General features: G+C 28.9%; 3 protein-coding genes across 5 annotated transcripts; all 3 read right to left on the bottom strand.

Annotated features, from left to right (window-relative positions):
• Window positions 1-707: 707 nt before the first annotated feature.
• Window positions 708-3,423, bottom strand: LOC101495023 (phosphatidylinositol 4-kinase gamma 2-like). The gene is made up of 2 exons (XM_004503554.4): window positions 1,605-3,423; window positions 708-1,373 (listed from the first exon to the last, which is right to left on the bottom strand). Exons 1-2 carry the CDS (start codon window positions 2,949-2,951, stop codon window positions 996-998), a joined length of 1,725 nt encoding a protein of 574 aa, XP_004503611.1. The 5' UTR covers window positions 2,952-3,423; the 3' UTR covers window positions 708-995.
• Window positions 3,424-8,280: 4,857 nt separating this feature from the next.
• LOC101494698 (calcineurin B-like protein 7) lies at window positions 8,281-11,881 on the bottom strand. Of its 2 annotated transcripts, XM_004503553.4 has the most exons (8): window positions 11,472-11,881; window positions 11,248-11,330; window positions 11,090-11,149; window positions 10,797-10,905; window positions 10,660-10,712; window positions 10,145-10,225; window positions 9,903-10,015; window positions 8,281-8,538 (listed from the first exon to the last, which is right to left on the bottom strand). In XM_004503553.4, exons 1-8 carry the CDS (start codon window positions 11,542-11,544, stop codon window positions 8,466-8,468), a joined length of 645 nt encoding a protein of 214 aa, XP_004503610.1. In that variant the 5' UTR covers window positions 11,545-11,881; the 3' UTR covers window positions 8,281-8,465. The 2 variants fall into 2 exon arrangements, with proteins under 2 accessions (XP_004503610.1, XP_073225885.1); XM_073369784.1 differs by lacking the exon at window positions 10,145-10,225.
• Window positions 11,882-12,018: 137 nt separating this feature from the next.
• On the bottom strand, window positions 12,019-15,146 carry LOC101494192 (calcineurin B-like protein 7). Of its 2 annotated transcripts, none has more exons than XM_004503552.4 (9): window positions 14,924-15,146; window positions 14,514-14,632; window positions 14,072-14,154; window positions 13,817-13,876; window positions 13,555-13,663; window positions 13,397-13,449; window positions 12,822-12,902; window positions 12,602-12,714; window positions 12,019-12,354 (listed from the first exon to the last, which is right to left on the bottom strand). In XM_004503552.4, exons 2-9 carry the CDS (start codon window positions 14,605-14,607, stop codon window positions 12,300-12,302), a joined length of 648 nt encoding a protein of 215 aa, XP_004503609.1. In that variant the 5' UTR covers window positions 14,608-14,632; window positions 14,924-15,146; the 3' UTR covers window positions 12,019-12,299. The 2 variants fall into 2 exon arrangements, with proteins under 2 accessions (XP_004503609.1, XP_004503608.1); XM_004503551.4 differs by having other exon boundaries at window positions 14,514-14,666; window positions 14,924-15,145.

The following is a 15,146-nucleotide window of genomic DNA, read 5'->3' as shown; positions in this document are numbered from 1 at the left end:
AGTACACTAAAGATTCTTGTTAGCATGACATATATATTATTAGAAAAAATGTGAAATAATTGAATACAAGCAATATGACTTATGAATCATCGTTAATTAGAGATTACACCCATAACTTGGGTGGCAAGAATTCAAGAGTCGACTGCAAAGAGAGAAAATTAATGCCCTGATATTTGTTATTATGCATTTAGTCCTACATGGTTGGAGATGCTATACTCTTTCCTCACAACCCCCCAATTGATAGGAGAAGTGACTTCCATTCATAAATTGGATCCTCTTATGCATACTGCAAGGAAAAATGAGGTTGGGTGAGGGAGAAGATAAAAAGAGAACATGAAGAGAGAAACTAGAGAGATAAGAAACTGCACTATTTGAGGTTTGAAATCCTTGAACTCTCCTATATATAAGATTTGCAGTCCCTTCTTCATCCCAAAATCTCTATTCCATAATTGAAGATGGAGTTAAACCATTAGTGTTGCTTGATTCATTAGTCAACAACAATTCCTCTTGCAATGTATGTTATACGGTAAGAAACTGCACAATTTTATTATTATTAACATGAAAGAATCAGTCGTTAGTTTTAATTATAAGAGTATTTTAGGAGCAAAACATAACACCAGTTGGAACGACCATTGGCTTCTCTCTAGTTCACAATCCATATCATAATCAGGCCACCTGGCTGCAATCATAATCATTTTCATTGGAGGTGAAAATCTAACACAACAAATTTATTATGTACAAATGACAAAAATCAAGTTTCTTTGTCAAGCTACTACAATCAGTATAACACATCTTATTCAGACCTTTAAATTTATGTTGAACATGTCAATACAATCCTGAAAAAACAGTTCAGAGAAACCAGGAATAACAAGAGCTTCAGGCCAGTCTTCAGATAACATGAAGTCCATCCAAAAATGGACTAGGGTCATTCACTGAATCACATTGCATAGGTATATTTATTACCTTACCTATATAAATCAGAAAAGGAAAAATGTCTATTTTGCAAGCTTATCAAGACGGGAATCCATGATTTGGGAGACAGAATCAAGAAATGTCGATTCCTCCATGCCAGGAAGCAAGGAATCTTGTGCTTCACTTATAATTTCCTCAATTACAGATTCCTTGTTCAAATTTTCCCGACACATGATGCTTCCAATTGCATAAGGAGTAAGACCTCTCTGAACCCCTTTTTTCAGCAGCATTGTGGAAATACGTAGTGTCCGCGCACACTGAAGTGGAATATCCCATCCATAATATTTCAAAAGTTCAATGTCTTTTTCAGCGTCCAAAGAATTGATATAATCAACTAACTCGGGCGAGTAAGGCTGACGTGTTTGTGGCCAATAAAGCCAATCAAATGTGCAATCTTCAAACTGCAGAGAAAACAACATGAGTTCACATTAAATTAAATCAACGTGAAGAATCTTAAATTTTAGCAGTAAGTTAATATCACCTAAGGATCAATGCAATGCACCAATAATAATATACATACACATTGGGTGCTTGAAAAAAATTAAGCTGCAACATGCAATGCAGGTTCAACAAGTAAGTTTGTAGGAATCTATCATGTCAGGAAATTCAATCAACTCTTAAGATTTGCTTACTTGATCTGGTAGACAATAGCCATGATCAATGGGAATGAGCTTAATCTGGCCATCTTTCTCCTTTCTGATTAAAATATTCCCAGCATGCCTGTCTGCATTAGCCATTCTTAAATCAAGCACAGTTATCTTATGCACCTCCTCCACTGGAAAGGCCCCAGGTCCAATATCCTCACAATTACCGTCGTTCTTCACAAACTTCTGTAACGACCCGATCTTGACATGTTTTGATGAGCAAGCATACCCATTTGGGTGGTGAAATTCTTGGTGTAAGCACTGCACCAAAATAGTAGGAGGAACACCAGAAAACCCTATTTCTTCACCGGACACCAAACGCGGCCCGCTCCTTGGATGATCTAATATAAAAGCTGCAACCTCCCTCAAAGCTCCTTCTCCCACCCTTGTTCCTCTTTTTAAACCTTCGCCGTTCAACGAAGTCGGTAAGCCTCTCGGGTTGTTCACAGCCATTGGTTCCTCATCCAAGGGCTTGAAAACCGAAACATGCTTCTGACCTGTTAAATCTTGCATAAAATAAGTCCCTCCGGTGCCTTCCGATGACCTAATAGGACTATTTCCTGTCTTCAAACCCTCATATGTGGAGTTGATCATGTCCCAAAGGTAAGGAAAAAGATTGATCTTGGGATTGACAACAATAGGTTCGAACCAGAAACCAACACCAGGTGGTATCTTAGCTATCTGAATCTGTTTGCTCCTATTCTTATTCTCTTCTACTTGTTGTAATAATCCAGTTATAGAAGCCTCAAGAGAAAGCTTCAAATCATTATGAATAGGTGTAGTTCTAACCTTAACCGATTTCTTAATAATCAAATGAACTACACCATCATCACCTTTACATATATCATGAAAAAGTCTATGATCATCAAGCTTCTCATCATCACAGAAAAGCTCTTGATCATCATCAACATCCTCAAGATCAATGAAACCTTGTTTACCTTTCTTTTTTCTAATCCTTTGCTTAAGATACCCCACATTTCTATGCCTATCAATATGAAACTCAAATTCCTTCCCAGAAACAGTCCTAACAACAATGAAAAGTAAATCAGAAAGGCGTAAAACCAAATGAAGAACATTGCCATCGGCAACACCGTACTCCTTAACAGGTGTATCATTTCTAGCAAGCTCTCTTCCACTAAAAACAAGCTTCTGTTTCTTCACAACAAAACCTTTACATTGTTGAATCCTCAATTTCACAGAAGCAATTGAATCAGACTCAAAAACACGCATTGGGGTAACAACATTATCCACGGTGAGGTAAATCAGGATAGGGTCAACAGAACAATGTCCTGGATGACCTTCCCAATATACCCTTGAACTCAAAGCAACCGACATATTTCAATGTCGAATAACCCTAATTTTTTTCTTTTGAATAACAAAAAAAAAAACACCTAATTTTCGCCTTACTTGAAATATTACAATTACATAATGAAATGCATTAACAATTAACAAGTAAGAAGACCCAAATAAAACCTAATAATCTAAGAAATGAAAATAGTAATAATAATGAGGGAAAAGTGAAATACAATAACCAGAAAGGAACTTTTTTTAAAAAAATTTATTGGTGATATTTCGATTACATTGTATATTTGATGTTTGTATGAATGAATTGAGGGGGTAAGGGAAGGAGAAAGGGAGGTGCAAGTAGTAGTTAAGTGTTATTCTCTCGAAAAGATGGTTAAAAGAATGAAAGCAAGCGAGAGAGGATTCTAACCGAAAGGAAAGAACCAAAGGTGAATGAAGGAGGAAGAATAGCTTAAATGGCGATGATTCCGATAATGTTGTAATAAATAAATCTAATATATGTAAATACTTCCGATAAAATTGATTGATGCTTCAGAGAGGAGTGTGAGATTCTAGCAATAATAAGATGGAGATAGAGCGTAATTATAGCCGTTGGCTTTGGCTTTTATATAAAGTTTTTTGTACCCCAAAAAAACATTATAACGATAACTTTGCCTTTTGTCTCAATCTTCTTCATCTTCATTTCAAACCAACCCTTCTCTATTTAACTAATAATTTATTTCACCGTAGTAGTATTTTTTAGGAAACTATTAGTATTTTTTTTTTCTAAAGAGGAATATGTATGTTCTTGTATGTAGTATTTGATATTAAACTCTAATTAATTCTATCTTGTTGAAAATTTGAGAATCTTAATCCAATTTTCTTTGGTAATTCGATTTTTTTTTTATAAAGTGTTTTAATTTAAATATATCGTTAATGTAAATAGTTTTTATATTGATAATCGATCATAATTATTAAATTATTAAAAATAATTAATTTTTATCATAATTATTTTTAAAGTCATGTATGTAAATGATTTAGATGAGTTGAAGTAAATTTTTTTAATAAAATGTATTATAGAAAGTTATGTATGGCAATGATAGTTTCATGTTTAGGAATGGATTCTTTGTAATGTTTTAATCTTTAACTATTTAACAAATGTCTTGGATGAAAGAGAAAATATGTTTTAAAATAAAAATAGAAAACAATAAATACGTGATTAAAATCGTTATGTTTCTTTCTTAAGTTTTTACTTAACTAATAAATATCGATATTATTAAGTTGGATATCATAATTTATTTATAATTGTATGTATGTTTTTAGATATAATTATATTATCTCATTTATGGATAAATAAAAAATGGTTGAAGTTGTTGTTGGAGCCCCTTTACTCCAACGGCCGAAAGAATCACAAAACCCAAAAGATAATACCATAAATGGGCCTAATAAACCAATAGTTCCAATTGATAATATTAATGGGCGTAAAAATAAAGAAGCTAATGGTTAAGAGAACAATTTTTATACAAAGATTAAAACTGTTTTTATCATTAAATTAAATTTATCAATTATTTTTTTCATTTTCTCCTTCACTGTGAAATCCACAGTATTCTTTCATTTTCATTTCATTTTCATCTTCACCTGTACTCACTTAAACTCTTTTTAATATTTTGTTGTTTGAATTGAATTTACGCGCACTACGTGAACTGAGTTCACATAAACACTTCCATTATTCACTGTAAATTTTATATGAACTGAGTTCAAGTACACATTTTTCTTACTCACTACAAATTTTTACATGTATTTGAACTCAATTTACGTATTTGAACTCAATTTACGTATTTGAACTCAATTTACGTATTTGAATTATGTTTATGTACATATACGTGAACTCACTTACATACATTTATGTAAATACAAAATACATAATATTAGGTGATTTAAGTTTATGTACAATGTATAATTTATCATATACGTGAAACTCAGATCACGTAAAATTCATATATTTAAAAAAAATATATGAACTCAATGTAACACTCCAATATTTTCATATATATTATATATGTGTCTCTTAGTAATTTTTGTAATTTATTATTTAATTAATAATTTATTCTAATGTAAATAAATTAAATTAAAATTTACAACTTCCTATTTTACTTGAATAATTATAACCTTTATTTTTATTTAATTGTTTTGGTGTGACAATTACATTAGAACGATATATGGCATAATTATTTTCTACGTGGACAACTGTGTATTTTATTTATTTGATTATTTTTGATAATCATAAAATTGATGTGTTAGATACGTTGACTTTATTTTTTATACGCCACTTGCAGTGATATTTTTGTCTAACTTTATTTATTTTAGTTGATGAAAACATTAGTTGAATTATTTAATTAAATTATAATTTATAGAAGTTATATCATTTATTAGTTTTATTTTAGACCAAATAAGTATTTAACCAAGGAGATAATAGAATTAGTGAAAATCCTTAGTTTTATTTATAAATTTTATTTAATTAATTTAGTGTGACAATAGTAAGATAATTGTTCCTTTAATTTTAATTATTTGATGAAGTATATTTATATTAATTAATTAATTGTTGGGGTTTTGTTAGTAATTAATTAAAACTCGTAGGAGTATTTTTTTTTAGAGTGAACAATGACCAAGTCAATTTTGGTCAAAATTTAATCATCCACACTATATTTTATTGTTAATAGCATTTAACAAGCAAAAATAAGTGTAACAAGCAAAAATAAGTACATGAATGTCAATTAATTCATAATGGTTGGTCATTGAATGATATTATTCCAATTCAATATATATTGATGTGTGCAATTAACCTCAATGAGAAAAATTACTCTCTTTTTCTAATCAGCTTCACGTCTCCATTCGCAACATTATATTTTCTTTATCTCAAATATTTTCATGTCACTCAAACAACCACTCACATATTACCTCTATTTCTTCTGGAAGCTCTAAGCTTTTGTTCCTTCATCTTTAAGAGATTTTTCAAGAGATATATAGCGTTACATGGAAGGAGTAAGGGTTTTTTCTCATGCAGAGTTAGGTTAGATATTAAATTAGCGATTCGTAAAATGTTGATATGATGTATGGATGTCTTTAAAGAAAAATGTTGATTTTATTTTCGTCGTAAAGAAATTAACTATAATGCTTTGATTGTTTTTTAGTAATACATCTATCTCGATGAAATTAATTATAGAGTTCTATTTTATTATTATACCTTGATAAATATGTTTGTAGTGAAAATGTTTAATGCCTTACGTGTTTTAGAGTATTTAATTATAAAGTTATAATTTTTATAATGATGTAATTAGTAATATGTTTATTATGATGTATTTGATTTTAAGTGTTTACTTTTGAGTATTTTAAATTTAAAACTTGACTTTTATGAACAATATATGTTTCTTGAGGACATGAATGAGAATTTTATATTTCTTTAATTTTAATAATATGAGAAAATTGATTATTGAATGCATCAATGAATAGTCCATTTTTAGAATGCGAAAGACTTTATAGTTAAATGAATTAAATTTATATTGTTATTGTATTATTGGTGATATGAATTTTCATTGTTATCAATAACACGTAGTCAAATCGAATCTTATGGATTATTAAAATGAAAGTGGTGATTTTGAGATATTTGTTCACGTGCAATATTTGATGTGTTGAAGTTATTGAGCTATAACTATGAACATCCATGAGAATATAAATTTGATGTCTTATGTGATTAAAAAATTTAATTTGAAATATTTTGCCTTTGTAATTGCTTATGTGGCTAGCGATTTATCTTTTAAATATTGTAATCTTTGTGGTTGCCTAAGTGGTTGGTGATTTGTGTTTTAAATAATTGTTATATTTATGGTTGCCTAAGTGGGTAGTGAATTGTGTCTTAAATATTGTTATATTTGTGGTTGCCTAAGTGGCTGGTGATTTGTGTTTTAAATATTGCTATATTTGTGGTTGCCTAAGTGGCTGGTGACTTGTGTTTTAAATATCATTATCTTTGTGAATGTTTAGGTGGATGATCATTTGTGTTTTAAATATTGTTATCTTTGTGGTTCTCTAAGTGGCTGGTGATTTGTGTCTTAAATATTATTATATTTGTGATTTTCTAATTGGCTGATGATTTGTGTGATTATTTAAGTGAGTGGTGACATGTACCTTTTGAGCATCATTATCATTTCATAACATATCATATGCATCTTTGTCGACGCATGTGTGGCTGGTTTAATTTTTTCCATTGGTATGAGTGACTTCTGTGTGGACGCTTGTGTGGCTGGTTATATCTGAATCATATATATTTAGGAGCATGCATAACTTGCATACATTTTATTGTTATTTTTATTTTGATATAATTATTTGCTCTACGATTGCTACTTGATTTATGTAGATATATTTTATGATTTTTGATACCTTTTGAGAAATGTTAAAGAATCAATTTCTTTAAATCTTTTTTATTACGAAAATATTTTATATTCATATTTTATGACTGTTAATTTACTATTTTTGTTTAATTCTTGTTGTGAGATGAACTGACCCCTTACACCAACATTTAGGTACCAATGATCTCAAAGTGTCGTATAGTATTGTTTGCTTGGTAGGCGCGCGTGAGAAAATGAGACTTTTACTTAAAAATAATGTTTTGTATTACTAAAATTTTTGTAGCACTTGTAAAGTTATTTACTCTTCATCATTAACTTTTAATAGAAATGCAGAAGTGAGATGTCATTCGCGGGTAAATAATTGAATATCATTAATTTCAGTCAACCTTGTTTATTTTGAATTTCACTTAAAGATGATTTATTTTATTTTGGAGCATAAATAAATATCAATCTAACAACTGGAATATTAATTTTGTAAATAAATAAATAACATTTTAGTAAATTGTATTGCATTCTTTTACAAATATATATATATATATTAAGTAATTTTCTGACGCATCTTCAATTTATTACATGATGAACTACTCCTAAGAAAAAAAAATATAGTTGTTTCTTAAAGAAATTAAACATTTTTAAGTAATATTTGGATAAAAAATTTGGGGCGTTACATTCAACATATTAGTTAACATACCTTGTTGATGGCTTTTAAGCATAATAAAAATAGGAGAATTATAAAGTATAAGTTATGAACAAGAGATATGAATATGCGATACGAGTGTGAGATATTATGAGGTAACTGATTAAAATAAAGAGAGAAATAAATAAATAAAATAGAATTTAAGATTGAATGAAATAATAAAAAACATCTTAAATATTTTAAGTTTATGAATATAGCATAAAATTTATAAATTGAAGCATGTAAACAAGTGTTCTCAAGTAATTCAAAAAAAGAAATAAAAGATAAATATAGTATGTAAATGATAAAAAAAATTAAATCTTAAAAAGTTAATGTACTTTAGTGTTATAAGACATTTGTTAGTATTTTCGTTTGTAAATTTTTATTAACTCATCATTAGCTCAATCGAGTTTTATAAAATTGGCTATCTCTTTATTTGCTCAAATATAAATGTTTGACACAAATTTCGAGACAATTTCTTTATCATGGAGTACTGATTGTGTCATCTTCAATGTCTGATATCAATTCAAAACCACGAAACTGCATATTTAGATCCCTGCAAATTTCAAAGTGAAATGTTTATTGCTTATAATTTGAAAAGCCACCACAAATAAGAAAAAAAAAAAACTTAGATGATAGAAAGTTAAAAATATTTTATTTCATTGTATGCACTTAATATATTATGAAATTTTCTATGGAATCTTCCGCGATTCAAAATATAGGGCATTTAGTTTTTGAATAATAGGTTTCATTGGAATTTTATTCCATCTATTATTATCAATTCATGCAATCGGTTCTATTAGCTAAATTTTTACATATTTTATTTCAATTTTATAGGTGTTAATCATAATATCAAATGTCAAGTTATTTAAAATATTTCACGTCATCATTTTTTAATTAAAAAATTATGGACCAAAACTGTTGACTTTTAAAATAGGGAGACCAATTTAGTGAATTAGTAAACATTATCTTATCATTTAAAAAATTATAATAACTAATTACTATTTATCAAAAGTGTTAGCAAAATAAAATTTGGTTTTTTTTGAATTTTTGTTATTCATAATAGTGAATGTCAAATATTTTTTCGATAAAAACAATGGTTAATGTATTGCTTTAGAAAACAATATGCCAAAATTCCATATATATATATATTATTTATTTTAATCATTTGTTCTAATTCAATTCAAATTGAACCGAATTATATGCAATTTTGATATTTAAACTGGATGATATTTTTATTCCACATAATGAATATATAGCAATCGAAAAAACACTATGACTATGAAAATTGTTAAGAGAATTTTTGTGTTATCTAAACTAGTAGTTTAGAAAAGACCAAAACACTCTTTAAAAAATAAAATAAAATTTATTGAAAGACTTCGAATCTTTTTAACGCAAAAAAAAGACCTCACATTTTAATATTTTTAAAACTAAAACTGATAAAATTTTATATAAATTAAATAAAATATTTTATTTTTATTGTAAATTATTTAATACTCTTTTTAATACAACTAAATTGGTTAATGAAATTAATAAGAATTAGAGAAATATTAGTTATAAATTGAAAAAATAATAACATATTGTTAACATCAGTTATTGGAGTTATACAATGTATACACACTATTTTCTTCTTCAATTAAAATATGAAACATTTTACACGAGTTTTTTATGTTGTCGTAGAACCATTGAAATGTCTTATTTCATTTTTTGAAAAATATAGAGAAAATATATTTGAAAACGTCATTAATTTTACTAAAGAAAATTTCTATAGTTATTAAATTTTGAAAAGACCCCGACTGATAATTTTGTTTTAGACCTCGTAATGGGTAGGAAGTTTCTATCATTGCTGTGTCATGCAACTATTGTATATATATGATTCAAAACAGAAAAGAAAGGGATGAAAGGAAAAGTGGTTATTACTTCAAATATGGAATTGTCATATTCTTCAATAAGGATGGATTCCGAGCTACAAATTTTTCCCACTCCTCTGGATCAAGCTTTCCATCTCCTTTTAAATCAGCTTCTTTAAAGGCCTGTGCAATATCATAGAGAGGATAATATGTTAAACCACTAATTCCTAATCTCTAGATTCTGTTATTTTCATAATGAAAATATAAAATTAATCCTTAGAGAGGGGAAGAAAAACATTAAAAAAATAATACCTTATCAATTATGACCTCAATTATATCATGAGAAAGAACCAAATCAGAGTCTCTTAGGAGTGCCTCTATCATCTCTCTTAGCTTCCATCACACAATTTGAAAAGCATTATTATTCCACAAGGTTGTAAATATACTTATTAAGGTTAGAATCCAACAATTTACTAATTTTTGTCTTTTAAAAAAATTGTCTAGTACTATTTCTTAAGGGCCTCTGCAATTAGACACTACATAAAGTCAAGTCTTGATGCATACATACACATTAATTAAATAATAATAATAATATAAAACATGTATTTTAGTGAGGTCTCTTCTCTCAACTATATTTTTTCATTTACAAAACTCAAACTCTAAATCTTACCTAAATAATTGGAGTTTAGTTTCACTTAGACTAATGTAATACTGATTGTATTAAGTTATTTAATTCTTCATTATCTTAGTTTTGGATAGATTAATACTAAAATTTATTTAATAAAAAGAAAGAAAGAAAAAAAAAAAGCCAAAAACCAATTGTATACCTCATCTGGTTCAATAAAGCCTCTTTGCCATATATCATAGAGTCGAAATGCAACTGCCACATATATAAGAGAGATTATGAAGGTTTTATTTTATACAAAATTCCTAAGGCACATTCTCTTCAGAGAGGAACTCTTACAAGCTGCCTTTTGTCCTTGGGGTGCTGCTGGATGGAAGACGCTTAAAGCTTCAACAAACTCTCCAAAATCTATCACACCATCATTTTTTGAGTCAAATAAATGGAAAACCTGCACACAAATTTAGGCTGTTATAATGTTATAATAATAAGTGTTTATAGCATAAAAGTTAATCATATAACTACTTATGCGGAAACTATTTAGAATAAAATCAAACTATTTTTATATAAACTTTTTCGAAGAGGTTATTAAAATAAGTTGAAAACAAATTCTTAAGAAGGTTAAATACACTGACCCTGTCACCAAAGAGGTTTCGTTTCTTGCTGCTTCCAAATAAGCCAAGCTGAAATTCTTCCTACATTTTCAATATTACATAATTACCCTCTCCTAATAAGTCCTACCATATTTTAATTATGGTATCAACCTTAAATCTATTAATTTCTTAAACCTTACTTTGCTAATTAGCCCATCATTGACTATAGAACTGCTTAATTTCTTGAACAGATCATGTAATGCTTCAATTTCAGAAATACTAACTGAAAAAATATACATAGACACAGGAAAAAAGAAAGTTGATTAATTAAAAACTTCAAAGCTACAATATTGTTCTGTTCCATCAATGAAATCATATAATACAAACTCCAGGATGTGATTAGAAAGAAGAAAAGAAAACTTACAGTAAGTTTGTGCAGCAAGAATTGCCGGCGGATCTTCATGCCGAAATCGCGGTTTGGTACAAGAACACCCCATCAAAAAGACTTGTTTATGTTAATTTTCTAGACTAGGGGATGAACTTAATTAACCATATATATATACATTACTTATATTGCATGGAAATCTATGATCTATGATGACATGTAACGATTTGACCAGAAGAACATATGCTATACAGTGCTGGTGTAGTACTATTATCCACACAAGTTATTGTTCCATACTCATTCAATTTGTATCCGCAACTTTGAGCTAGAATTTGTTCCATATGCACTTGGAGTCATGAAAATTTTTCCACTTTTGAAATAGTCATATTTTTTTTCTATTGTCACCTCGTACTCTCTGACAGTATCTAATTCCAATTCTTATGGTCCAATAAAATAAAATCATTCTATGCTGATTCAGATAAAATAGATGCTTGTTGGTCTAAGTATTGGTTTAGGAATACAATTTCAAAACACCCTAAATAAAGCATAATTTAAAAAATGAAAAGGAAAAGATATTCTAAGGACATTTAAGCAGAAACTATCAAACATTTTTTTATATTTATTGATGTAGTTCGTTTGATAATCCATTAGCATTATAACTTTTTTAACTGGGTTCAGTACATATGCATGCATACTATCAAGTATATCCATTACAGTTAGGTAGGCAAAGACAACTAATTATTGCCTAAGGGTACATTGAAATGGTTGATGGTGCTTTCAACACATTAACTATAAACAATTACAATGTATTCCATTCTTCTCTAACTGCAATCCTTCTTGTGTGCATTGATCATCAATTGTTTGTAGCTAGTCTTCCACCTCAGTATGCAAAACAAAGCTGGGAAATGCTAGAGTTATGTCCCTGAAATGCAGAACATTTGAGTTTTGATTCTGTAAAAGATGAAATTTAATAAATAGAATAAATATGAAATTGAAAATATCTTTCCCTTTAGAACTTTTAAGTTGATCAATTTAGACTTTGATAAATTCAGATACTCAAATTAACCAAGTTACTATGTCATGATTAAATGGTGATTTACTCGAAAGAAAATAAACGAGATCAAATTTAGATAAAGACAATAAGTTTCATTGATTAGATTTAGACCTACTTTAGATATGGAAGGGTCATGATCTTAAGAAGAGAAGGATTTTTTTCTGCATACTCTTTCCACTCTTCCATATCAATCTTCCCATCTCCCTTTGAGTCAACCTCCTTCATTGTCTTAAAAAGATAAAAGACAAGAAAAATAAGAGATGAGAATTAGATTGAGGAAAATGTAGAAATTGAAGGAGGGCAAATTAAATGTATATGGTTGCATTGTTAAGAACCTTTTCTACAATGGATTCAACAATATCATCTGGAATTGTAACTTCTGATTCAGTCAAAGTAGCCAAGACCATTTCCTTCACCTTCAATGTGCCATTATTTTACAAAAAGGCTCATAAGATGCTCAAAAAGGTAGAATAAAACAAAATGCAAAAATGTATATTGGACTCACTGATGGGAGAGTCATAAGTGATTCTAGAAACCTAAGATCGATTTTGGTATGTTTGAGAGTACTAATTAGAATTGATTTTGCTTTCAAAATTAATTTTAACGTGAAGCTAACATTTGTAACTTTTTACTTTAAACGTGATTTTTACATTTAAAATGATGTTCAACTCAACTTTATGTAAAGGCGTCCAAACATAAATAACTTTGTTTGTCCTAAACCTACTTTGAACTAAACTCAATTTTACATAATCAATTCAATCAAAATCCATTTTCGCCAGCATAGAACCAAGCACACACTAAAGTTACATGCTAAGGAGCATTCACACAAAAAACTAACAATTGCCAGTGCTGCATTATTGCAATCCTAAAGAGAAAATGAAAGACAGTGGAAAGCTTAGAGGATAATCACCTCACAATGTTCAATGTATCCATTCTTTCCAAGATCAAACAATTTAAATGCAACTGCAAGAACAAAAAATTGAATGAATGGCTAATGCAGACACATAATCAAAATCTCATAGAAATGAATGAGTGTTTGATTTCTCTGATACAAAATTATTTTCATACATTCAATTTTCTTCTCTTCAGATGCCTTTGGATGAAAGATGCTTAGCGACCGAACGAATTCACCAAATTCAATTACTCCGTTACACTTAATATCAAACATATCAAATACCTGCATTCAGCTTTCTTAGGTTGCAAGTTTCAACGTCATCATGTATAGTAAAATGAAAGATGTTTGCATAAAACTTATAAGGAAATGAAAATCCACAATAAATTTTCATTTGAAATAAACCGCGATTCACATTTGAATAACACATTTATATACCCTGTTTGCAAGTAGATTTTGCTTGCTGCTATTTCTAAAAAGTGCAAGTTGAAACTCCTCCTGCAGATAAATGTGTTAAAAAAATTAGCACATAAAACTAATGTTTTATAAAAAGAATACTACTAAAATGTGATGACATTTAATAAAATAAATAGGTCTTGTTAATGTGGAAGAAATGCTATATCAATTCATATAGAGGAAAAGATTTAAAATCTTTAGAACTAGTTTGAACTACTACTATTAAAATAAATATACCTTGTGAATGCAGCCATCATCAACAATTGAACTGCTAAGTTTCTTAAACAAGTAAAGTAAAGCCTCAACCTCATTAACAGTAACTGCCAAATGGTAAAGGACATTTCAGAGTTAAAACCACAAGAACTGCTTAGTTTCCTGAACAAGCATTTTCTATTTTTATTTTTTGTTTTGACTTTTAATTACAAAGTTGTCTTATTGTTTTCACTTCAAAATAACAGAGCTTGAAAAAAGTGGCTGTAATTACAAGTTCAATATGTAATATGTAGCATTGATATTTTAGATTGAAGGTGTATGTGACACAACACAACAACGCGCATAGTTAATTTCAATTACTTGTATTTTCTCAAATTATTATTAGCATTTACGTGTCGGTGTCATGCCAGTGCTTCATATGTTCAAAATAACAAAAAATTTGGAAGATGTTGATTTTTGTACTTACAAGATGTCTCCAAAGCAAGAAAGGAGAATGGTTCTCGCTTAATTTTTGGTCTGCTGCTTTTCATCAAGCAAAAGCAGCTCATTGAAATGGACATAGATAGAATCAGTTCAATTCAAAAACTACAATACCAAACACAATACTGTTAAACAGAACCTGCCACACCAAAGACAAAAACACAAATTAAGTATTCAAACATCTACTATAAATTCTTGCTAAAATTACATCAAAACGCAAACAAGGATGTATCAAGTCAACTCCTCTCTCTATATATAAAAAAGTCAACCATCGCCGTTGATGAAATATAAACAAAAATTGATGTATTTGGTCTAATGGTCCTGAGATATATTGAAGAATAAATTGTGAAACTGCAAAGATGTTAATTAATGAAAATGGATGTAAAGGTGACTTACAAAAATCAGAGGATAGTGAAGAGGGAGAATTAAGGAGGATTGATGTGTTATCGCTAAACTTGTAAGCTATTGTAATTTGCATCCATTAAATAAATTGAACAATTTTGTTTTTCAAACAATGAAATCTATTCAAACACACTTTTGTGCACGACGAAAGTATTCCATTTTTTTTTTATTAAAGCCGACAAAAGAAATCAAACTGCCACAGCATTACATGACATGA

This window comes from Cicer arietinum, chromosome 6, assembly GCF_000331145.2.
Source record: "Cicer arietinum cultivar CDC Frontier isolate Library 1 chromosome 6, Cicar.CDCFrontier_v2.0, whole genome shotgun sequence".
Classification (NCBI taxonomy): domain Eukaryota; kingdom Viridiplantae; phylum Streptophyta; class Magnoliopsida; order Fabales; family Fabaceae; genus Cicer; species Cicer arietinum.
This window is presented reverse-complemented; position numbering and strand designations above follow the sequence as displayed.

Coding starts and splice junctions, on each gene's coding strand:
- LOC101495023 (XM_004503554.4), bottom strand. CDS start 2,951: ATGTCGGTTGCTTTGAGTTCAAGGGTATATTGGGAAGGTCATCCAGGA. Junction 1,374..1,604: donor GCTATTGTCTACCAGATCAA/GTAAGCAAATCT, acceptor TTTTCTCTGCAG/TTTGAAGATTGCACATTTGA.
- LOC101494698 (XM_004503553.4), bottom strand. CDS start 11,544: ATGGGGTGTTCTTGTACCAAACCGCGATTTCGGCATGAAGATCCGCCG. Junction 11,331..11,471: donor TCTTGCTGCACAAACTTACT/GTAAGTTTTCTT, acceptor ATATTTTTTCAG/TTAGTATTTCTGAAATTGAA. Junction 11,150..11,247: donor ATGATGGGCTAATTAGCAAA/GTAAGGTTTAAG, acceptor TTGAAAATGTAG/GAAGAATTTCAGCTTGGCTT.
- LOC101494192 (XM_004503552.4), bottom strand. CDS start 14,607: ATGTCCATTTCAATGAGCTGCTTTTGCTTGATGAAAAGCAGCAGACCA. Junction 14,155..14,513: donor TCTTGCTTTGGAGACATCTT/GTAAGTACAAAA, acceptor ACCATTTGGCAG/TTACTGTTAATGAGGTTGAG. Junction 12,355..12,601: donor ATGACCCTTCCATATCTAAA/GTAGGTCTAAAT, acceptor TCTGCATTTCAG/GGACATAACTCTAGCATTTC.